Source organism: Oncorhynchus nerka, linkage group LG21 (genome assembly GCF_034236695.1).
Source record: "Oncorhynchus nerka isolate Pitt River linkage group LG21, Oner_Uvic_2.0, whole genome shotgun sequence".
NCBI lineage: Eukaryota > Metazoa > Chordata > Actinopteri > Salmoniformes > Salmonidae > Oncorhynchus > Oncorhynchus nerka.
In genome coordinates, this window is record NC_088416.1 from 2584569 (window position 1) to 2609091 (window position 24523).

At 44.3% G+C, this 24523-nt stretch overlaps 1 protein-coding gene across 1 annotated transcript in view; it reads left to right on the forward strand.

Annotated features, from left to right (window-relative positions):
- Positions 1–24523, forward strand: part of LOC115103681 (regulating synaptic membrane exocytosis protein 1-like) — a 97704-nt gene that overhangs the window by 61915 nt on the left and 11266 nt on the right. The window contains 24 exon segments of the mRNA XM_065006200.1: positions 1878–1918; positions 2440–2550; positions 3213–3312; positions 3934–4057; positions 4259–4315; positions 4678–4724; positions 5489–5604; positions 7436–7566; positions 7936–8107; positions 8705–8858; positions 9222–9260; positions 10313–10466; positions 13211–13324; positions 13908–13970; positions 14632–14709; positions 16578–16667; positions 18199–18276; positions 18830–18898; positions 19905–20018; positions 20309–20412; positions 20648–20701; positions 21187–21290; positions 22229–22389; positions 22673–22825. Coding sequence (XP_064862272.1) covers positions 1878–1918; positions 2440–2550; positions 3213–3312; positions 3934–4057; positions 4259–4315; positions 4678–4724; positions 5489–5604; positions 7436–7566; positions 7936–8107; positions 8705–8858; positions 9222–9260; positions 10313–10466; positions 13211–13324; positions 13908–13970; positions 14632–14709; positions 16578–16667; positions 18199–18276; positions 18830–18898; positions 19905–20018; positions 20309–20412; positions 20648–20701; positions 21187–21290; positions 22229–22389; positions 22673–22825 — 2428 coding nt within the window.

Consider the following 24523-nt stretch of genomic DNA (forward strand, 5'->3'; position numbering starts at 1 on the left):
AATCGAGGAGTCAGCAGGAACGTTTTGAACTAGTTCCCCCATTGCACTTTCACATTTCAGATTGAGCTTCACATTTTTTTTTAGATCCCACTTCCGAATCAGCAAACAGTTGAGTTGCACCCCTCAACTTTAACCCCTACTTCCTCCCTCCTCTCCCTCCTCTCCTGACCATTTACTTTCCCTTGTCTCTTCATACACACGTCTCTGATCAGTGTCCAAGCTGGCTGTGGACCTGTAGGTTCAGGGGCTTGTCCCTGTTTCTAAAGTCGCACACCAACGTCCCCATCTAATTTCATCCTGCCATTCTGTTGAAGACTTAAACGGGTGGATGAGGCCTTGAAGGAGGTATGAGGCTTTGGAGGAGGTGTGGGACTGGTTCGATGGGTAGAGCTGGTCTGGACTGAAGTGTGGCCATTCTCCAGTCTCTCTGTCTCGCCACTATCTGTCACTATAGCTGGTAATGAGAGTTGGGCGACAGACAGACAAGGTCCCAGTTTGTCCCTGTGTCTCCTGGTGTGTTGGACTGAGTTGACTTGAGTTGAGTCGACAGTCTGACAGAGACTGAAACAGACTTTCTCGTTTTAGCTTGAATCTCTCTCTCTCTCTCTCTCTCTCTCTCTCTCTCCATCTCTATCTCTCTATCTTACTGTTTAATCTTATCTCTCTCTCTCTCTCTCTCTCTCTCTCTCTAACTCTCTCCATCTCTAACTCTCTCTATCTTACTGTTTTATCTTATCTGTCTGTCTCTCTCTCTCCCTCTCTCTTAATTAAATTTCAATTAACAGGCTTCATTGGCATGGGAAACATATGTTTACATTGCCAAAGCAAGTGAAATAGATAATAGACAAATGTGAAATAAACAATATAAAAAATGTACAGTAAACATTTCACCTACAAAAGTTCAAAAAGAATCAAGACATTTCAAATGTCATATTATGTCCATATACTGTGTTGTAATGATGTGCAAATAGTTAAAGTACAAAAGGGAAAATAAATTAACATAAATATAGTTTGTTTGTTCTTAACTGGTTGCCCTTTTCTTGTGGCAACAGGTCACAAATCTTGCTGCTGTGATGGCACATTGGTATTTCACCCAATAGGTATGGGAGTTGATCAAAATTGGATTTGTTTTCAAATTCTTTGTGGGTCTGTGAAATCTGAGGGAAATATAGTATGTGTCTCTTATATGGTCATACATTTGGCAGGAGGTTACGAAGTGCAGCTTCCACCTAATTTTGTGGGCAGTGTGCACATAGTCTGGCTTCGCTAGAGAGCCAGATCTGCCTTCAGCGGCATTTCGCAATTGCAAGGCTATACTCACTGAGTCTGTACATAGATTTCCTTCATTTTGGGTCAGTCACAGTGGTCAGGTATTCTGCCACGGTGTACTCTCTGTATAGGGAAAAGTAGCATTCTAGTTTGCTCAGTTTTTTTGTAAATTCTTTCCAATGTGTTATAATTATCTTTTTGTTTTCTCATGATTTGGTTGGGTCTAATTGTGTTTCTGTCCTGGCGCTCTGTGGGGTCTGTTTGTGTTTGTGAACAAAGCCCCAGGGCTCTTCTCCAGGTTCATTTTTCTGTAGGTGATGGCTTTGTTATCGAAGGTTTAGGAATCACTTCCATTTAGATGGTTGTGGTTCTTTTCTGAATTTGGATAATTAGCGTGTATCGGCCTAATTCTGCTCTGAATGCATTATTTGGTGTTTTACTTTGTACACGAACATCATTCTTTCCAGAATTCTGCATATAGAATCTCTAAACTTCTTCATCACCTTCTGTTTATCTCTCTCTCTCTCTCTCTCTCTCTCTCTCTCTCTCTCTCTCTCTCTCTCTCTCTCTCTCTCTCACTCTCTCTGTCTCTCACTCTCTCTCTCTAGGGGATTGGGACTGCCATCCTCTGGATCCTGCTATGTGGCATGTAAGTTTCAGGAGAAAGTGACAGATTTATGTTTTCCTTAAGCTGACAACTCAGACTCACCACCCTAGGACACACACACACAGGCACACGCAGACACACACATGCATGCACACACACATACCCATTCTGCCCTATTAGTTTCATTCCCCGCAGTGTCTGAGTAAGTGTGTGGGCGTACTCTACCCACCATTCATTACTAAATATAGATTCTTACAACATTAGAAACAGTCCAGTCGAGACATAATTGCTTGGAGTGTAAATGGATATAGTATGTGTTTATTGTGGATGTCCCTCCTAGTTGGCCTGGGTGGGAGAGTTGTCCTCACAATGGAAGAGACACTCTGTCTTTCTCTTTCTCTCCCTAACTTGTTTTACCTTTCTTACCCTCGCTCCTCTCCCTCTCTGTCGCTACCTATATCCCCTCTCTACCACACCCTCCTCTCCGTCTTTCCCTCTTTGCCTCTCTCTCTCTCTGTCTGATGGAATTAAATCTCCCCCTCTCCCCGACACCCCCTCTACAGCATCCAGTGACATGGCAGCCGTCCAAGGAGGGCGACCACTTAATCGGACGCATCACTCTGAGCAAAAGGTCGGCCGTGCCCCGCGAGGCAGGCTCCTTACTAGGGTTAAAGGTAAGAGGGAATCACTAGCGGCATCCCTTTCAATCACTGTAGTGTTACCACATTAACCGCTGTATATTGTGTACTGAGACCGTTGGGTGCAGGACATCAGAGCACCCAGGCTGAGATGTGTGATGGTGTATTGTTAAAGGACGTGTATGATAAAGGAAGTCTGGGAAAACTACCACACTAACCACTGTGTATCCCCGTGTACTGAGGCCACCCGGCTCTCTAACGTCTGACCTCCACATTAGGTAGCCTCGCGGCTAAGAGCGTTGGGCCAGTAACCGGAAGGTTGCTGGCTTGAATCCCCGAACCAACTAGGTGTGGTGAAAAAAAATCTGTTGATGTGCCCTGGCGCAAGGCACTTAACCCTAATTGCTCCTGTAAGTTGATCTGGATAAGAGTCTGCTTAATGACTGAAATGTAAGTGATGCTCGTGTACTATCCACAGGAGTATATAATAAAGGAAACTATGGGGACATGCTGTAGATTTGTACTTGGCTGGGACGGTATCCAGATTGTCATACCTTCATACTGACCTTGTACCTTCCCAGGATATTTGGTGATACTGGCACTGAACACAAGGGGCAGTGTTTTAATTACACTGTTATCTCTATGTACTGAGCTCTTGGTCTTGTGTCTGAACAGCCCGTGGTCTGTTCCCCTTCTAGGTTGTGGGTGGGAAGATGACAGAGACAGGGAGACTGGGGGCCTTCATCACCAAAGTCAAGAAAGGAAGTCTGGCGGACATTGTTGGCCACCTACGAGCTGGTAAGCAGTGTGGAAACAACGTTCAGACCTTCAGGGTTATCTGGTGTCGTCGGTCTGGGAGCTCTGTGAGATTGTCTGTGTGTTGTTTTTGAGCTGCGAAAATCTACAATTTCTCCCGGAACACCATTGGTGTTGTGAACAGAGGTTGTTCAGTAAAGCGCCAGGCTAGGTTGAAAAAATAGAGGTTAAGACAACGTAATAATTCCATGCGCCAGCGTTAGAAAACAAACACATTCATTTGACCAGCGCTGTTGCTGATTCTACAGAATTAGTTTTGAAAACGTTACCAGTGGTCGGGACATCAAGCAATAAAGTGGCTGTAGATCATTTGAAGAACATTTAAATGAATAGAATGACAGTAAAACAATTCTGCTTTAGTTTGCGGAGTACACTACGATTGTGTTTATTTTCCACTTTGATGGTGAACTTTCTGTACCTGGTAACATTCACATTCTAGTCATTTTCACTCCGGCGCTGGTCCAATGATTTTTTTCCTCTTTTTCTAACACTTCTGCATGAAATTATTACATTGTCTTAATCTTTGTTATCTTTAACCTAGGCTCCATGCTTACCCATGAATCAGCTGTTTTAATGTCGGCCATCTTGTTTCCTGTTTTCCAGGTGATGAGGTACTGCAGTGGAACGGGAAGTCGTTGCCGGGAGCAACCAAGAAGGAAGTGTACAACATCATTCTGGAATCCAAGGCGGAGCCTCAAGTGGAAATAGTAGTCTCAAGGCCTATTGGGTAAGACTGACTTCCTGTGTGAAATGCTAAATTCCCATTTTGGAATCGTTGTGCGACACACTGCAACTATTGTGTGACTATTTTGCACTGTGTGGCCAATTTGGACTCTTATTACTATATTGCGTCTTTTATGTGCCCTTTTCTGACTATTTGTAATTTTGAAGTGAAATGTTGACGGCCATTGTCTTCTTTACCTAAAAGATCTATCCACCGCATCCTTTCCAATAACTTCTTGAGAAAGGTGTATAGAGCGTATCAGTAAGTACATACGTATTGTGGACATAGTGACCGCTATGTCGTACGGTAGTCCTTCCCTGTGGCCTAACCCCGATGTAACCCCTAACATCCTAGACCTTAGAGAAACCCTTATAAGGCAAGTTCCCTCTCTTCTCTCAACCCATACGTCTCTCCCCCGTGTGGGTATGAACTACCGCTCTCTAACCCAACACCCAGTTTGTGTACTTGTCTGTGTTTTTCCTTTTCGATACAAACAAACATACGATTGAGGTATTGTATGTGCTGGCACTCTGTATCAAATGGAGGTTGGTGATGGCTGTTGGTCAGTGGCTATTGCAGAGGTCTGTGCAGACGTTTGATGTAATCTTCCTCCCATCTTACAGAGACATACCAAGAATTCCAGAAACATCACATCCTCCTTTAGAATCGAGTAAGTGTCAACAAAGCTTTGGTTTTCCTTGATGAACAAAACGGCATAGTTAATTGGTGTTAATATACAGTACTGTCTACCCACCGAGTTGATTGGTGTTAATATACAGTACTGTCTACCCACCGAGTTAATTGGTGTTAATATACAGTACTGTCTACCCACCGAGTTAATTGGTGTTAATATACAGTACTGTCTACCCACCGAGTTGATTGGTGTTAATATACAGTACTGTCTACCCACCGAGTTAATTGGTGTTAATATACAGTACTGTCTACCCACCGAGTTGATTGGTGTTAATATACAGTACTGTCTACCTACCGAGTTGATTGGTGTTAATATACAGTACTGTCTACCCACCGAGTTGATTGGTGTTAATATACAGTACTGTCTACCCACCGAGTTGATTGGTGTTAATATACAGTACTGTCTACCCACCGAGTTGATTGGTGTTAATATACAGTACTGTCTACCCACCGAGTTGATTGGTGTTAATATACAGTACTGTCTACCCACCGAGTTAATTGGTGTTAATATACAGTACTGTCTACCCACCGAGTTGATTGGTGTTAATATACAGTACTGTCTACCCACCGAGTTGATTGGTGTTAATATACAGTACTGTCTACCCACCGAGTTGATTGGTGTTAATATACAGTACTGTCTACCCACCGAGTTGATTGAGTCTTTCACATCCTGCTTCTTTCCCCTGGCAGCAGGCTCCAGTTCCTTTGAGTCTTTCACATCCTGCTTCTTTCCCCTGGCAGCAGGCTCCAGTTCCTTTGAGTCTCAGAAGATGGAGCGTCCCTCCATATCGGTCATGTCCCCCACCAGCCCTGCTACCCTCAGAGCCCTCCCCGTCATCCTGCCTGGACAGCTCTCTGTGAGTACTGGATATATGCTGGATCTACACTGGACTATACTGGACTATACTGGACGATTACTGGACTGTTCTGGACTATAATGGACCATACTGGACTATACTGGACAATTACTGGACTGTACTGGACTATACTGGACAATTACTGGACTGTTCTGGACTATAATGGACTATACTGGACAATTACTGGACTGTACTGGACTATACTGGACAATTACTGGACTGTACTGGACTATACTGGACAATTACTGGACTGTTCTGGACTATAATGGACTATACTGGACAATTACTGGACTATACTGGACAATTACTGGACTGTTCTGGACTATAATGGACTATACTGGACAATTACTGGACTGTTCTGGACTATAATGGACTATACTGGACAATTACTGGACTGTACTGGACTATACTGGACAATTACTGGACTATACTGGACTATACTGGACAATTACTGGACTGTACTGGACTATTACTGGATCTACACTGGACTGTACTGGATCTACACTGGACTATACTGGACTGTACTGGACTGTACTGGATCTACACTGGACTATACTGGACTGTACTGGACTGTACTGGACTGTAATGAATCTACACTGGATCTACACTGCACTGTACTGGACTATACTGGACTATACTGGATCTATACTGGACTGTACTGGACTACACAGGACTGTACTGGACTATACTGGACTGTACTGGACTGTACTGGACTACACAGGACTGTACTGGACTGTACTGGACTGTACTGGACTGTACTGGACTGTACTGGACTGTACTGGACTACACAGGACTGTACTGGACTACACAGGACTGTACTGGACTATACTGGACTATACTGGACTGTACTGGACTGTACTGGACTGTACTGGACTGTACTGGACTACACAGGACTGTACTGGACTGTACTGGACTGTACTGGACTGTACTGGACTACACAGGACTGTACTGGATTGTACTGGACTGTACTGGACTATACTGGACTGTACTGGACTGTACTGGACTACACAGGACTGTACTGGACTGGACTGTACTGGACTATACTGGACTATAATGGACTATAATGGACTGTACTGGACTATACTGGATCTACACTGGAATATACTGGATCTACTCTGGACTATACTGGATCTACACTGGACTATACTGGACTGTACTGGACTGTACTGGACTACACAGGACTGTACTGGACTGGACTGTACTGGACTATACTGGACTATAATGGACTATAATGTACTATACTGGACTATAATGGACTATAATGGACTGTACTGGACTATACTGGATCTACACTGGAATATACTGGATCTACCCTGGACTGTACTGGATCTACACTGGACTATACTGGACTGTACTGGACTGTACTGGACTATACTGGACTATACTGAATCTACACGGGACTATACTGGACTATACTGGACTGTACTGGACTATACTGGACTGTACTGGACTGTACTGGACTATACTGAATCTACACGGGACTATACTGGACTATACTGGATCTACACAGGACTATACTGGACTGTACAGGACTATACTGGATCTGTACTGTACTGTATTGGACTGTACTGGACTATACCGGACTGTACTGTACTGGACTGGACTATACTGGATCTACACGGGATGGTACTGAACTATAATGGACTGTACTGGGGAGGCTGGATACATGGATGTGTGGATGGATGGACAGATTTACGAACAAACAACCAGACAGATTGATAGATGGCCTATATTGCACTTTTCACAATGTCCGGTGTAATCCACAACCAATGGTCTACTCTAACCGGATTCATTCAGTCACATTCATCTAATCCCATGATGTTGTTCCTAGGTAAAGCTGTGGTATGACAAAGTGGGCCATCAACTGAACGTCAACGTCCTTCAAGCCATAGACCTGCCCCCCCGACCGGACGGGCGACCCAGGAACCCCTACGTCAAGATGTACTTCCTCCCTGACCGAAGGTAAACCGGTCTCATATTACTAGGGTTAACATTAAGTAGTTGTTATACCTGTGTAGACACACAGTAATTACTGAAGTATATTACCAGTACAGGGGTTCAACATTGTACATAAACTGGTTTAATTTTGTTTTTATATAACAGTAACCAATATACTTTGAACACACTGTCAACACGTTCTCTTCTGATTTGCTTCCTGTCTATGTAGTTTTCTGTTATATTTCACCATCCTCATAGTGAGTCACAGACCCTTATATGGGCACAGTATGTGACAGATATATACATGACTCGCTGACTTCCGTTGACTCTCCTTCTAAGGTTTGTTTCCCCTCTCCTAACATTCCTCTGCCTTCTCCCCTGTCATGTTCCCAGTGATAAGAGCAAGCGCAGGACCAAGACGGTAAAGAAGAGCGCTGGGCCCAAGTGGAACCAGACGTTCCTGTACTCCCACGTCCACCGCAGGGACTTCAGAGAACGCATGCTGGAGATCACTGTCTGGGACCAACCTAGAATACAGGAGGAGGAGAGTGACTTCCTGGGAGAGGTAAGACACGCACGCACACGCACGCACGCACACACACACGCACGCACGCACGCACGCACGCACACACACACACACACACACACTGTTTATAGTACATGTGAATTATATCTTCATTTGTGTGTGTAAATTATTTATGTTCTAATTTTTTATTCATAGATATTATATTTGTGTGTAAATTATTACTGTTTTCAGATTTTTATTTCATAGATTTGAGATATGTATGAATGTTTTGCTGTTTTGCAAAATGCTATATACCCATTGGTCAGCTGTAATGGAATGTTCGTGTCCTGTATATTTGACTGTGATGTGTGGTTGTCTTACCTGGCTATCTTACGATAAATGCACTCACTGTAAGTCATTCTGGATAAGATTTCTTTAAACAATAAAAGCTCATTTACGCTTCATAAACATACAGTATACACAGAAAACAAAACACACACATTCATTTGCACGTATCCGCACACACTTGCAAACTCAAACACGCACAGAGAACCACACATGGACGCCATCATGTCCTCTATGCTGACGTCGTCTTGTTCTGTATGTCTCTGACTTTCTCTCCTCCTCCTTCTTCCCTCTCTTCCCTCTCACTCCTAGATCCTGATAGAGCTGGAGACTGCCCTGCTGGACGACGTCCCTCACTGGTATAAACTCCAGACCCACGACGTGTCCTCTCTACCTCTGCCCCAGCCATCCCCTTACCTCCCGCGCAGACACGCCTCTCACGACAGCCCCAGCAAGAAACTACAGAGTAAGTGTGTGTGTGTGTGTGTGCGTGAGAGTGCGAGAGAGTGCGAGAGTGTGTGTGCTTGCATGCATGCGTGCGTTTGTGTATGTGTGTACAGTATATACATTATGTGTGTGCGCGTGCGTGTGTGTGTGATGTATTGACACTGACCTCGGCATATAGATTCTCCCTGCTACAGTATGCCAAGATGAACTTCCTATGAACTTGTCTCCTGTGTGTGTGAGATCGATCGCAACTGCCACGGAAATTCTCAACCCTTCTGTGTGTAAACTCTCTACCCTACTGCGTGTAAACCCTCTACCCTACTGTGTGTGTGTAACCCTACCTTGTGTCTGTGTGTGTGCGTGTCTGTCCACCGTTGTGCAGGGTCCCATCGCATCATTGACACAGAGTTTGATGATACAGGTATAGCGGTAGTATCTGAAGGTGGGTGGGGGGGGCATGGTTACTGTTACCCAGCTTCAAGTAGTGAGAGTTCAGCACTGGAGGAGAGAGGTGCGACCACTTTACAGCTCCCCTCATACCCCAGCCTATCTAATCATGGGCTACTTCATTTGATCCCAACTGACAACCTCAGAGATGTTTTACATCGGGGGAAAAACGTCATTGGTTCCCAATTTGACTCCTTACTTTGGATTTAACTCTGATTTAAAACAGGCAGGGGCACTTCTACCAGCCCTTTGTAATACCAACGTATACTACAACGACACTATGGTATCACTACAATTCTATTATGGTATGTGTTCTGCCATGTTACTGTACACCGCCTTTCTCCTCCTCTGCCAGACTGTAGTAATGCAGCTTGTAGAGCAGATCCACTGGGAGCACTGAGTGCATGGAGCTATAGAGCCGTGATGTCGCTGTCCATTCCACTGACGCTGTCACCTGCATGTCTGGTAGTAGAGCCTGAAGTAGTAGTGACTCCGCACAAGATAAGGATACGGTGTATAGACCAGTGCCTGATTCACACCATAGGGCCAACACGAACTGTGCTGTTCTGGCTCGGCTATTTCAAAAAGGGTACAAGGCTAACTTAGCCTGGGTGCCAGTCAGTTTCTGCCTTTAGCCAAGTTGCGATTGCAAGCTGGCAATGGGGTAACTTTGTGGAATGCAGAAACAGTCCGCTACACAAGTTAGCTCAATACCTGGTGTAACTATCCAATGCAACTCTTCAAATGTAACCAAAACACTTCCCGTGTAAAATGATGTGCAACAGTTTGCAGTCTGTATCATTTGTCCTCTCAGCTCCCTCACGTGGCATGGGTTTGATCAGACTAGAGCTGCTATGGGCCACTGTATTAATAGAAGCTGAGCACCAGCATGATCTCTGTAGTTTTGGGAAAACCAAGCGCTCCCCTGAAGGCATAGTGGATGTTGAGTGGCGGCGCTCAACACTGACACATTTTGTCAGCAGGTAACATGCTACGACTGCTGATTCCTCCTCCGTATGTGTGTAGGTGCAGAGCGTAACTCGAGGGAGAGGGAGAGGAACAGCACCCTGACTGTCCCAGAGCAGCAGAGACTGGCCCAGCACCGCTCCAGATCTGTGTCCCCTCACCGCGAGGACATAACAAGGGCCCGCTCCCGCCCTGCACACGTCCCCATGCAGAGGTAGCTGCAGTTTCTGTATCACACAGATATACCTAAACTATGTAGCCATACATCGGAATCACATTGTTGTCACGCTGCCTGGTTCTCCACGAGACTACACCCACACACATCTGCATTCTTCTTTCTTTCTTTCTTTTTTTTTTCTCTCTCTCTCTCTCTCTCTCTCTCTCTCGCTCTCTCTCTCTCACTCTTTCTTTCTTCTCCCTTTCTCTCTCTCTCTCGCTCAATCTCTCCCTCTTTTTCTCGTGCTCTCTTTATCTCTATACATTGCCTTGCGAAAGTATTCACCCGCCTTGAAATGTTTCCTATTTTGTTGCCTAAAAACCTGGAATTAAAATATATTTTTTTTGGGGGGGGGGTTTGTATCATTTGATTTACACAACATGCCTACTTTGAAGATGCAAAATATTTTTTATTGTGAAACAAACAGAAAACAGAAGACTTGAGTGTGCATAACTATTCACCCCCCCAAAGTCAATGCTTTGTAGAGCCACCTTTTGCAGCAATTACAGCTGCAAGTCTCTTGGGATTTGTCTCTATAAGCTTGGCACATCTAGCCACTGGGATTTTTGCCCATTCTTCAAGGCAAAACTGCTCCAGCTCCTTCAAGATGGATGGGTCCCTGCTGGTGTACAGCAATCTTTAAATAATACCACAGATTTTCAATTGGATTGAGGTCTGGGCTATGACTACTTCATTCTTAATTAAACCCTGCAAGTGTTGCTTTAGCAGTATGCTTAGGGTCATTGTCCTGCTGGAAGGTGAACCTCCGTCCCAGTCTCATATTTCTGGAAGACTGAAACAGGTTTCCCTCAAGAATTTCCCTGTATTTAGCGCCATCCATCATTCCTTCAATTCTGACCAGTTTCCCTGTCCCTGCCGATGAAAAACATCCCCACAGCATTATGCTGCAACCACCATGTTTCACTGTGAGGATGGTGTTCTCGGGGTGATGGGAAGTATTGGGTTTGTGCCAGATATAGCATTTTCCTCCATGGCCAAAAATCTACATTTTAGTCTCATCTGACCAGAGTACCTCCTTCCATATGTTTGGGAAGTCTCCCATATGCCTTTTGGCGGACACCAAACAGTGTTTGCTTATATATACAGTACCAGTTTGGACACTGCTACTCATTCAAGGGTTTTTCTTTATACTATTTTCTACATTGTAGAATAATAGTGAAGACATCAAAACTATGAAATAACACATATGGAATCATGTAGTAACCAAAAAAGTGCTAAACAAATCAAAATATATTTTACATTTGATATTCTTCAAAGTAGCCACCCTTTGCCTTGATGACAGCTTTACACACTCTTGGCATTCTCTCAACCAGCTTAATGAGGTAATCACCTGGAATCCATTTCAATTAACAGGTGTGCCTTGTTAAAAGTTATGTTGTGGAATTTCTTTCCTTCCAAATGCATTTGAGCCAATCAGTTGTGTTGTGACAAGGTAGGGGTGGTATACAGAAAATAGCCCTATTTGGTAAAATTCCAAGTCCATCTTATGGCAAGAACAGCTCAAATAAGCAAAGAGAAACGACAGTTCATTATTACTTTAAGACATGAAGGTCATTCAATCCGGAAAAACCATCAAGCGTTATGATGAAACTGGCTCTCATGAGGACTGCCACAGGAAAGGAAGGCCCAGAGATACCTCTGCTGCAGAAGATAAGTTCATTACAGTTACCAGCCTCAGAAATTGCAGCTCAAATAAATGCTTCACAGAATTCAAGTAACGGAAACATCTCAACATCAACTGTTCAGAGGAGACTGCGTGGATCAGGGCTTCATGGTCGAATTGCTGCAAAGAATCCACGACTTAAGGACACCAATAAGAAGAAGGGACTTGCTTGGGCCAAGAAACACGAGCAATGGACATTAGACAGGTGGAAATCTGTCATTTGGTCTGATGAGTCCAAATATCAGATTTTTGGTTCCAACCGCCATGTTTTTGTGAGACACAGGGTAGGTGAACGGATGATCGCCGCTTGTTTGGTTCCCACGTGAAGCATGGAGGAGGAGGTGTGATGGTTTGGGGGTGCTTTGCTGGTGACACTGTCAGTGATTTATTTAGAATTCAAGGCACACTTAACCTGCATGGCTACCACAGCATTCTACAGCGATACGCCATCCCATCTGGTTTGCGCTTAGTGGGACTGTCATTTGTTTCTCAACAGGACAATGACCCAACACACCTCCAGGCTATGTAAGGGCTATTTGACCAAGAAGGAGAGTGATAGAAAGCTGCATCAGATGACCTGGCCTCCACAATCACCCAACCTCAACCAAATTGAGATGGTTTGGGATGAGTTGGACCACAGAGTGAAGAAAAAGCAGCCAACAAGTGCTCAGCATATGTGGGAACTCCGTCAAGACTGTTGGAAAAGCATTCCCTGATGAAGCTGGTTGAGAGAATGCCAAGAGTGTGCAAAGCTGTCATCAAGGCAAAGGGTGGCTACTTTGAAGAATCTAAAATGTAAAATATATTTTGATTTGTTTGACACTTTTTGGGCTATTACGTGATTCCATATGTGCTATTTCTAGGTTTTCATGTCTTCACTATTATTCACATTCATTCATACCCCCGGGATGACTCTTCAGCACACTCTTATGACTCAAATCAATTACCTTTTATGTCCACCCTATGACAAAACCAACGTTATTAGCGAAATGTTATCACAGTAACACTCAGTAACCAAAACCTCAGTAACACTCCTCTCTATGTCCTACCCCATCAGGAGTCTGGATGAGATCCATCAGAACCGCCACCACTCCTGCTCCCCCTCTCGTTACCACGACTCCCACGGGGAGCACCGCTCCGGGGACTCGGACTACGAGTACTCCGAGGACAGGTAACATCACCCAGACAGTGGTGGCTGGTGGCCGTTTAAGATTACAGCCGGTCTGAGAATAGTTTGGTGGTTTATGGCAGGGAGAGAGTGTGTGCAGGTTATGCAGTGAAGTTCCAGTGTTTGTGTACAATACGGAGATACTTTGGTGTATCTTATTTGAGTAGAGCTTTGAGTTCAATATAGGAGTTGATGCCGACATGGTTTCCTCCTTATTTTGTTCATTTGCAATGAAGTACCTGTAGAAGTACAGTATTCCTTTTTGCCCAATCATTTCAAAGAGGTTGACCACCAGCTTTTAATTTTTGTGGTTGAAAGTGTCGGATACTCCAAGGACAAGTGGAATAGCAGGCTACGTTAGTACTGTTCTATACTAATAATTACTAATACGACTAACAGTCTAATGCAAAAGTCTCTTACTAAAAGGTTAATATCATATTTATTATTATTGATACTGAATCAAAATTATGATTTCATGATTTCTTCTCATTCATTTCTCATGAGCGGCTTTGTCTGATTTGACCATCCTCTTACGTTGTTGTTTTTGACTGGTTGTTCGGTTCACCCATCGCCATGGCAATCACAGTGAGGTCCTCGAGATGCACAGGTCTATCCGAGGCGGGAGTGCCGAGTGCCTGCACACAAACAGGTAAACAAAAACAACAACAACCAAAAAGCCAGAGACGTTACTGTTATCGTCCCTACCCACCATCTTTCTTCTATTGTATTACCCATCATTCTTTGCATTGTCATTCAATGTCAACAGCTCCATGTTATCTCTGTCAGTGATACTACAGTCTATGGTTGTGATATAGAGAGTGTCTGTTATGTATCACGTGGCAATGTTTTTGTTTCATGCGATGTGTTCCTATTTCACGTGCTGCATCAATGTGCTGCTTTTTGTCTACCTGCGTAGAAGGGGGACAATGTGAAAGTCGTCTTTGTAATGTATTCAGCTTTATCTAGTTGTAGAATAACGATGAGTTCGTTCCAGACACAAAGGAACATGTTTTTTCACCCGAGAGGTCAAACATAGTACCACACGCTCTCCATGACACCATAAAAACATTGAGTTTATGTTGGTTTCAAACAGATTATAATAGATTCCAGAATAGCTCTATCGTTGACCTCAGAATAGTATGAAAATCTCTCTTGGTGAATGACATTTTTGTCTGAACATTTGATCTATAGCAGATTCATGTTATTTTAGCCTGGACGTTTTATTTATACAATTGTATTGTTTTTTTCCCCTCTTGTGTTTTTCTTCTCCTCTCAATCAATGCACGGTCTACACTCAAATAACCACACAGGGGTGTAGCTAGGTCCAGCAATACACTACCACCCAAAATGCCCCTATTGGTCAATGGTATACACAAGGACATATACAGGTAAGAGAGTAGAATAAGAAAACCCTGCTCTCTTTCCCTTTTCTCTTCCCCAAAACCTGAACTCAACTCATCGTTGGCATTTTGTGGCTTATGATGTTGTATCAACGTTCTCTCAACGTAATTGATTCCCCACCCCGACTCCTAACAGAGCTTTTCTGAATCGATGTGGTAACACTCTCCGAGGGTGTCTCAGGGGGAGTTGGGATATGCAAAAAAACACATTTCCAATTGGACAAATATAAGCGTCCACCAAATTATTATTGATTATAATATGAATATCCTGGACCAGATCTGTTACAGTAGTACTATAGTAGTACTTCACTGTCTATTTTAATACTATAATCCTATGTACTGTCCTATATACAGTAGATATATTACATGCTTGGTTTCCCCATGCTATAATGCTTTGACACGTTAAAATCTGTCTAGATGGACTTATATAATCAGCATCACATTTAATCTCCATACATATAATGAACGGCAGGACAATCCCCCATCCCTACTTTCACCGTGTCCTCTGTTGTCGTCTATGTCTTGGGCCTCCATCAGACAATCCCCCATCACTACACAGTAGTTGGGGAGAGGAAATACTGAGAATGGGGATTAGGATGGAGCAGATGTGATATTCTGGTGTCAAACCTGGATATTCCTCCTCTGTGCCTCAAGCTCCAGGGATGTCCATCTGACGTTTTTATTGCATTGCTGTTTTTATATGGTTTGTTAGTTGACTTCAGTGCCACTGTTGGGTTTCCTTGTACGTCTTTATCATGGTTCATTATTTGGCCTCTCATTCCCTTTGCATGCACGTCAAATCTAGGTTTTCTTTCCCTTTCTTGCATGCGTCTATACCATCTACCACGGATTCACACGCGTGTAGCAACACCCTCCCTGCATGCCTAAAGAGCAAGCCTCCCGGGGGCATCAGGGAGGGGGCGGTCCCGCCTCCCGTAGCGTCCTCACGCACCGTGTGCTCAGGTTCACTGATGAGGTCACCGTTAGGTAAGAAACCCATTACCCCGGACAGACGCCCTACTCGCTCCCTTCGTCCTCTGCCCTTCCACCCCCAACGGACTTCACCTCTCCACCCCCGACCCCACGGGTGATCCTCTCCCACCCCCAACAGGCCTGCCTTTGCACTCCACCATCCATCCCTTTGTGAGGGATCGAATGCTCATCCTTAACCTCAACTTGTGTAAGACCACAGGACATACAACAGGGTTGACTGTATTAAACAGCAAACTACTAAGTCCTTATTGGCACACTGCAAACCATAGCGTACATTGGGGCTCTGTGTCATGTGAGGCAAGTGATGCCAGTTGGACACAGCATCTTTTCCAGTGTTGTGTTGACGTCCATGGCTCCAACAAAGACCATGACATGACAAATGACAAGGTCCTCGACTGTAGTAGGCTCCCTGCCAGAGAGAAGGGAGAGAGAAAGAGATTGTGTGTGTGTGATAGAGTATTTGTGCTGTAGTATGTCTGCTCACGCAAATCTCACCCAGTCCACTCTCCTCTTCCACCAAGAGCAAGTTCCCATGGCAACGCTCCAACCTTCCCATCAGGTGGACTGACTGTACAGTATGGCCGCAAAGGACCGCTATTGTAATGAATGGAGGTTTACAACCCCCTTATAAGTTGTATCTAATGTTTGTTCCTTCTTTTCTTTCTGTTTCTCGTTTCCCCCTCCCACCTCTATTTGCAATTCCTTCCTTCTGTCTTGGACTCTTTATTTCCCTCGATTCTCTCTCTCTTGCTTTGTTTTTTTTCTCCCTCTACAATTCCTTCTCTCTGTCTTGCACGCTTCCTTTCACTCTGTCCCACCTCTTCCTCTTTTCCCCTTCTTCTTTTCCCTCTGTGCTACTGTAGTGATCTGCAGCCCAGTCTGGACCGGGTGAGGAGTGCCAGCACCACCTGCCTCAGACCTGACACCAACCTCCACTCTCCTGATAAAGACAGGTACACACACACCAGCATCCACTCTCCTGACAAAGACAGGTACACACACACCAGCATCCACTCTCCTGACAAAGACAGGTACACACACACCAGCATCCACTCTCCTGATAAAGACAGGTACACACACACCAGCATCCACTCTCCTGATAGAGGCAGGTACACACACCAACCTCCACTCTCATGATAAAGACAGGTACACACACACCAACCTCCACTCTCCTTATAGAGACAGGTACACACACACCAACCTCCACTCTCCTTATAGAGACAGGTACACACACACCAACCTCCACTCTCCTGATAAAGACAGGTACACACACACCAACCTCCACTCTCCTGATAAAGACAGGTACACACACACCAACCTCCACTCTCCTGATAGAGACAGGTACACACACACCAACCTCCACTCTCCTGATAGAGACAGGTACACACACACCAACTTCTACTCTCCCGATAAAGACAGGTACACACACACCAACCTCCACTCTCCTTATAGAGACAGGTACACACACACCAACTTCTACTCTCCTGATAAAGACAGGTACACACACACCAACCTCCACTCTCCTGATAGAGACAGGTACACACACACCAACCTCCACTCTCCTGATAGAGACAGGTACACACACACCAGCATCCACTCTCCTGATAGAGACAGGTACACACACACCAACTTCTACTCTCCTGATAAAGACAGGTACACACACACCAACCTCCACTCTCCTTATAGAGACAGGTACACACACACCAGCATCCACTCTCCTTATAGAGACAGGTACACACACACCAAACTCCACTCTCCTTATAGAGACAGGTACACACACACCAACCTCCACTCTCCTGATAGAGACAGGTACACACACACCAACTTCTACTCTCCTGATAAAGACAGGTACACACACACCAACCTCCACTCTCCTGATAGAGACAGGTACACACACACCAACTTCTACTCTCCTGATAAAGACAGGTACACACACACCAACCTCCACTCTCCTTATAGAGACAGGTACACACACACCAACCTCCACTCTCCTGATAGACAGGTACACACAACATCCTCCTCTATAGGAGATAACCTACTGCACCTCATTTTCTGGGTTTACAATGTTTCTTTAGTAGTTGAACATTTCTTTATTCTCTCAAATACTGTAAAAAAAACAATCATTTGAGTGTTCTATTTTCCCAGAGTATACCAATACGTTGAATCAACAAAGATTCAATATCACTTCACCCGTTCTTGTCATGCATGCTATCTATCAATTTTGCACCACTAGCTCCTCAGTGTATATTGAGAGGTGCTGGCAACACAATGACTACACAATATCAGCTCTTTCACATTGACCTGCACAATAATTCACACCTACTGTCGCTGAGTGTTTTGGCCAGCAGAGGCATTCTAGTTGCCAGGGAATCCCAATGCTTTTATCTCGTTCTAAACTAACATGAGCCCAGCCCTCCCTCCACTCACTGTGTCCATCTCCCTGTTTCCCCACCTGGGGGATGCCTCACCCCACCACACCTCCAGATGCTCCAACTCTCTGCCCCGCAGACAGCCCGCAGGCCCCAGGATTTTAGTAGAGCAGGCCTCCCCAGAGGAAGAAAGGTACCGGGTACCGACCTAGCCCTACCCTTACCTCCCAGGACCCAAGCTGCAGTCCTGCTACTGTACTTGCTTAGCACTGCGTGGCTACTATAGTTTTCCTCTAACCATAAGCCTAACCCTTGCGCTAGCCCTGCCCTAAACCTAACCCTAACCCTGCACTTTATAGTTTTCCTAGATGTTCTAGATTACAGTGTAAACTGGTGGGTTGTTGTAACGCTGCAGTTACTGCTCCTCTTGCTGCTTCACCTTACTGACCTGCACCTGACTTCCTGCTTCCTCTGCTACACATCTGACTTCCACGTGCTCTGTTGTCATGGTGTTGTGATGTTTCTGTTCTGAACAGTTAGTAGCAAGCAATGTAGTAGTGCAACATAGTCGTCTAACATGTTGCATCAACATTTTTTGGGAAGCAAAATCATTTCAGCCATATCGCGTCTTTTATTTTAAATAAAACACCAGCCGACCACGCATTAAAGATCTGTCTTTAGTTTTGTTTCTCCATTGGGTTACCCATCCTCCATTTAGTCTTCTTCTCATGTCCTCCATGTCACAGGCAGTCAGGGAGCCTGGGCAGACCTGACAGTCAGAGAGGTAACAGCAAGAAAGGCCTGGAGGCTGACAGGTAAGGTCATTCTTTCATTCATTCATTCATTCACCCCATCCCTCTTTCATACACCCCCATTCACCACATCCCTCTCTCATACACCCCCATTCACCCGATCCCTCTCTCATACACCCCCATTCATCCTGTCCTCTATCTGGATGGAGATCGTCGCTCTTCAAATCTAGAATGTGTTGTCTGATGTCAATCTGAATTGTTACAAATTGTGACTTTCATTATGTTGTATATGATTTACATTGTGGGCCATAAGGTCCTTCATTATGTTGAATATGATTTACATTGTGGGCCATAAGGTCCTTCATTATGTTGAATATGATTTACATTGTGGGCCATAAGGTCCTTCATTATGTTGTATATGATTTACATTGTGGGCCATTAGTTCCTTCATTATGTTGAATATGATTTACATTGTGGGCCATAAGGTCCTTCATTATGTTGTATATGATTTACATTGTGGGCCATAAGGTCCTTCATTATGTTGAATATGATTTACATTGTGGGCCATAAGGTCCTTCATTATGTTGAATATGATTTACATTGTGGGCCATAAGGTCCTTCATTATGTTGTATATGATTTACATTGTGGGCCATAAGGTCCTTCATTATGTTGAATATGATTTACATTGTGGGCTTCATTAGTTGGGCTTCATTATTATGTTGTATATGATTTACATTGTGGGCCATAAGGTCCTTCATTATGTTGAAAATGATTTACATTGTGGGCCATAAGGGGCTTCATTATGTTGTATATGATTTACATTGTGGGCCATAAGGTCCTTCATTATGTTGTATATGATTTACATTGTGGGCCATAAGGTCCTTCATTATGTTGAATATGATTTACATTGTGGGCCATAAGGTCCTTCATTATGTTGAATATGATTTACATTGTGGGCCATAAGGTCCTTCATTATGTTGAATATGATTTACATTCTTTACCATTTATATCATTTAGCTTTCTTTTGTTTGTTTGTTCTTTTCTTTCCACGTGGCCTGTTGATGCCAGTCGTATCCAGCCCACCTCTATACTGAGGGGCAGTAGGGGGAGAGGGGGTCCGCTGCGCCCCTTTAACCAGACACCCCTGGGGGGATCTGTCCCTAACTCACCACGACAGGACAGGTGCATGCTGGTGCCCTAAAATATACCCCCTTAGCATCCCCTTCTTGTACCCCTTTGTCCCGTTTTGACCTCTGTGCTCCCTATACCTCACTGTTCTGCTGCTCTTATTGGTTGTGGGAGCAGTAAACCAATCCTATTGGTTCCCTCTAGTGTATGGTCAAGGATGTAGCCACCCTGGGTTTTATATATGCTGGAATGGGCCTACTGTGGAGGAGTTGAACTCATTCACTTGTATTTCATTTCTCTTTTTCATTTTCTCTCTTTTTCTGTCTCTTGTCTCTCTCTCTCAGAACACACACCCACAGCCCCTCCCCTCCTACGGGGACTCCCCAGTCAGGTCGCAGGGGCAGACAGCTGCCACAGGTTCCTGCCAGAAGCAGCAGTGTAGAGCAAGGTAGGTTTTCAAGGAGTGTGTGTGTGTGTGTGTGTGTCTCTGTGTGTCTGTGTCTGTGTCTCTGTCTCTGTCTCTGTCTCTCTGTGGCTGTGGCTGGTTGGCTGGCTGTGCGTGTCGTGATGTGTCTTGTACTACAACTGAGTGTATGAAATCATAACTCCGACCATTCAAAACCATTTTGTCTGAGAATTCTTCCTCACATTCCTCATTCTCTTCTACCTCCATGTACATGAAGACAATATCCCTGTAGATAATAAACCTGTTGCTGCTAGTAAACCTAATGAAAAAGGTAATTATATGGCACGACTGTATCTGACCCAACTTTATATTATGTTTTAGATTTTAGACCCTTTCTATCCAGTAGATGTGATTTGCCTTTTCCCTCTTTATATCCCCCAACAATTATGACCCTCTGTGCACTCTGTAGTATTCCGTACATGACATCTAATGAAAGTGATGCACAGCATGCGCCTCCTAGTGTCCAAATAGAGCAATGACACTAAGAGTACAGTACAGTTGTCTAATATCTCCAATCACCTCCTGCTTCCTCTGTTCACCTTGTTCCCGGGTGAAGTTTCAACTAGGTACAGATCTAGGATCAGATTTCCCTTCCCTGAATCCTAACCTTAAACATAAGTAGGGGAAATGTAAGATCAGCATCTAGGAGCAACTTCACCCTACATCGTTCACTGTCATTCACCTGAGAGGTTGTGTGTTTCTTGTGTAATTTACTGTATTATTACTGTATTCATGAATGAAGTCATTTCCTCCCAGCTCTAGCAGTAGAGGAGCGAGCCAGACAGATGAACATGAAAGTACATTCCTACCGGCCTTCAGGCTCCCATGACCCCGAGACGAACCTCAAGACCAAACGAGAGGTCAGTACTGTTGCATCTCTGCTGGAAGACAGGCACTATTTCCTGGTCCACCTTAACATTACAACTCTGTTGTAGTTATATAGTTCTAGACCTGGAGCTACAATATATTAACTGTCGTTCAAGATGGCCACTGTCCTCCACATATAAAAAGTTTGGAGAGTTTTCCATGCTGATTAATTTTTCATTGTCAGTTTCAACATAGATGCCACTTTAGGTATTGAGGAGCAGGGGTGTAAAGTGCTTAAGTAAAAATACTTGAAAGTACTACTTAAGTAGTTTTGGTGGGTATCTGTATTTTAATTTACTATTTATATTTTTGACAATTTTTACTTTTACTTCACTACATTTCTAAAGAAAATAATCTACTTTTTACTCTATACAGTTTCGCTGAAACCCAAAAGTACTCGTTACATTTTGAATGCTTAGCAGGACAGGAAAATGGTCAAGTTAATGCACTTATCAAGAGAACATCCCTGGTCATCCCTATTGCCTCTGATCTGTTGGACTCACAAAACACAAATGCTTAATTTGTAAACGATATCTGAATGTTGGAGTGTGCTCCTGGCTATCCGTAAATAAAAAACAAGAACATAGTGCCTTCTGGTCTTTGAAATTATGTTTACTTTTACTTTCAATACTTAAGTATATTTTAGCAAGTACTTTTACTTTTGAGACTTAAGTATAATTAAAACCAAATACTTTTAGACTTTTACTCAAGTAGTATTTTACTGGGTGACTTTCACTTTTACTTGAGTCCTTTTCTATTAAGGGATCTTTACTTTTACTCAAGTATGACAATTGGGTAGTCTTTCCACCACTGTCGGGGAGCAGATCTACACCTAAACCTCAGCTAGACACCAGTATTTTATTGGACCTACTGTATGTACAGTAACTATGTACAGTAACTATCGTCCTCTCTCCTCTCTCACCTCCTTCAGATGTATGCGGATCAGCGGCGGAGCTCTGACAACGTGTCGGCCCGCTCGTCAGACAGCGACATGAGTGACGCGTCGGCCCTATCCCGCGCCAGCAGTGCCTCACGCCTCAGCAGCACCTCCTACATGTCCATCCAATCAGAACGCCCGCGCGGGCGGCTCAGGTCGGTACCCCGCTATGTTCTTACAAGATCATTTACAAGGTAATTGGGCATCAAGAACCAATTGAAGATATTGAAGAAATCAAAAGCATAGTGTGGAGTTTGTTCTTCTGTCAGTCGTGCATGCCCGTTCTTTTATCAGGCTGTGTTCCTTTTCGTCTGTCTTTTTTCTGCATGCTAATAGTGCACGTTTCAATCTTTTTGCATGATCGTGTTTCTCTGTGAATACTTGCATTGCATACACACAAACACACACGGTGGGGAAACCCAAAATGAATGGACACAGGTCCAAGTCTTTAGAGGACGAGAAGAAGGAGAGGAGGATCTCGTGGGGGATGAATGGAGAGCAGGAGAGGATGAGGGCAGCAGGGAAGAGACGGTTCTCTCAAGAGCTGAAGAGGAGGAGACACACTGTGTCTGGGGACCCCAAAGACGCCAGGTAAAGAAAAGAGAAAAGGTCCCTCGCTCCGTCACGGGATGGAGGGACCTACAATGGGCCATGGCAGACAAGGGCCCATATTTTAGGGACCTCACATAATTGCTGTGTACCCACTAACCATGGTCCCCGTAACCCTATTGCTCCTGTTGTGACCTGTAAACAGCCTCAACCACCTACTGTTTTATTTATTTTTTATTTCACCTTTATTTAACCAGGTAGGCTAGTTGAGAACAAGTTCTCATTTGCAACTGCGACCTGGCCAAGATAAAGCATAGCAGTGTGAACAGACAACACAGAGTTACACATGGAATAAACAATTAACAAGTCAATAACACAGTAGAAAAAAAAATGGGCAGTCTATATACAATGTGTGCAAAAGGCAACTGTAACTGTCACCTAGTGTCCCCTCAAACCTACCTGGCTTTACATCACGTGTCAAACTCATTCCAAGGATGGCCGAGTGTCTGCGGGTTTTCGCTCCACCCTTATACTTGATTGATGGATAGAGGTCACTAATTAGTAAGGAACTCCTCTCACCTGGTTGTCTAGGTCTTAATTGAAGTGAAAGACCAAAAACCTGCTGCAGTCGGCCCTCCGTTGAATGAGTTTGACACCCCTGCTTTACGTGTACAAACTAGTGTCCCCTCAAACCCACCTGCCTTACATGTAAAAACTAGTGTCCCCTAAAACCCACCAGCCTTACTTGTAAAAACTAGTGTCCCCTCAAACCCACCTGCTTTACATGTAAAAACTAGTGTCCCCTAAAACCCACCAGCCTTACTTGTAAAAACTAGTGTCCCCTCAAACCCACCAGCCTTACATGTAAAAACTAGTGTCCCCTAAAACCCACCTGCTTTACATGTAAAAACCAGTGTCCCCTAAAACCCACCAGCCTTACATGTAAAAACTAGTGTCCCCTAAAACCCACCACAGTCTTATTATACTTTCTTAGCCAACCATCCCATAGTCCTATAACCCCAACGGACTCACTCACATAACCCCACCCATAACTTTGCTCCCCGGCACAACCCTAACGTCCCTACGGCTGACCAGTCCAGTCAACCACAGCCTGCCTGCTGACACGGACAAATGACCCAATCCCCTGAGCCTCTCCTGGGCAGGCCCTTTATTAACAGCCTAATGTTTTGAAGTCTGTGTGTGCGTGTGTGCGTGCGTGCGTGTGTGTGTGCGTGCGTGCATGTGTGTGTGCGTGCGTGTGAGTGTCAATCCAAACAGAGTGGTTATAAAACAGTGGGCCCAAGGCCTTTGACATATGTTCTAAGAGATAGATCATGGCTATTGTGCACCTCAGAGAGAATGGGATGTGGTGGGTTGTTCGCTAGTTGCTCAGATTGCTGCAGACTGGCTCCAGGTCAGTTTGAAAGTACCCAATAAGAGATATTGGATTCATACAGTATATTGAAGACTGGTTAAGGCAGCAGCTACTCTTCCTGGGGTCCAGCAAAATGAAGGCAGTTATACAATTTTAAAAACATGACAATACATTCACAACAGATTTCACAGCATATTAAGTGTGTGCCCTCAGGCCCCTACTCTACCTCCACATATCTACAACACATAATCCATGTGTGCGTGTGTGTATAGTGCGTATGTTATCTTGTGTTTGTATGCATGTGCCTATGCCTATGTTTGTGTTGCTTCACAGTCCCCGCTGTTCACAAGGTGTATTTTTACCTG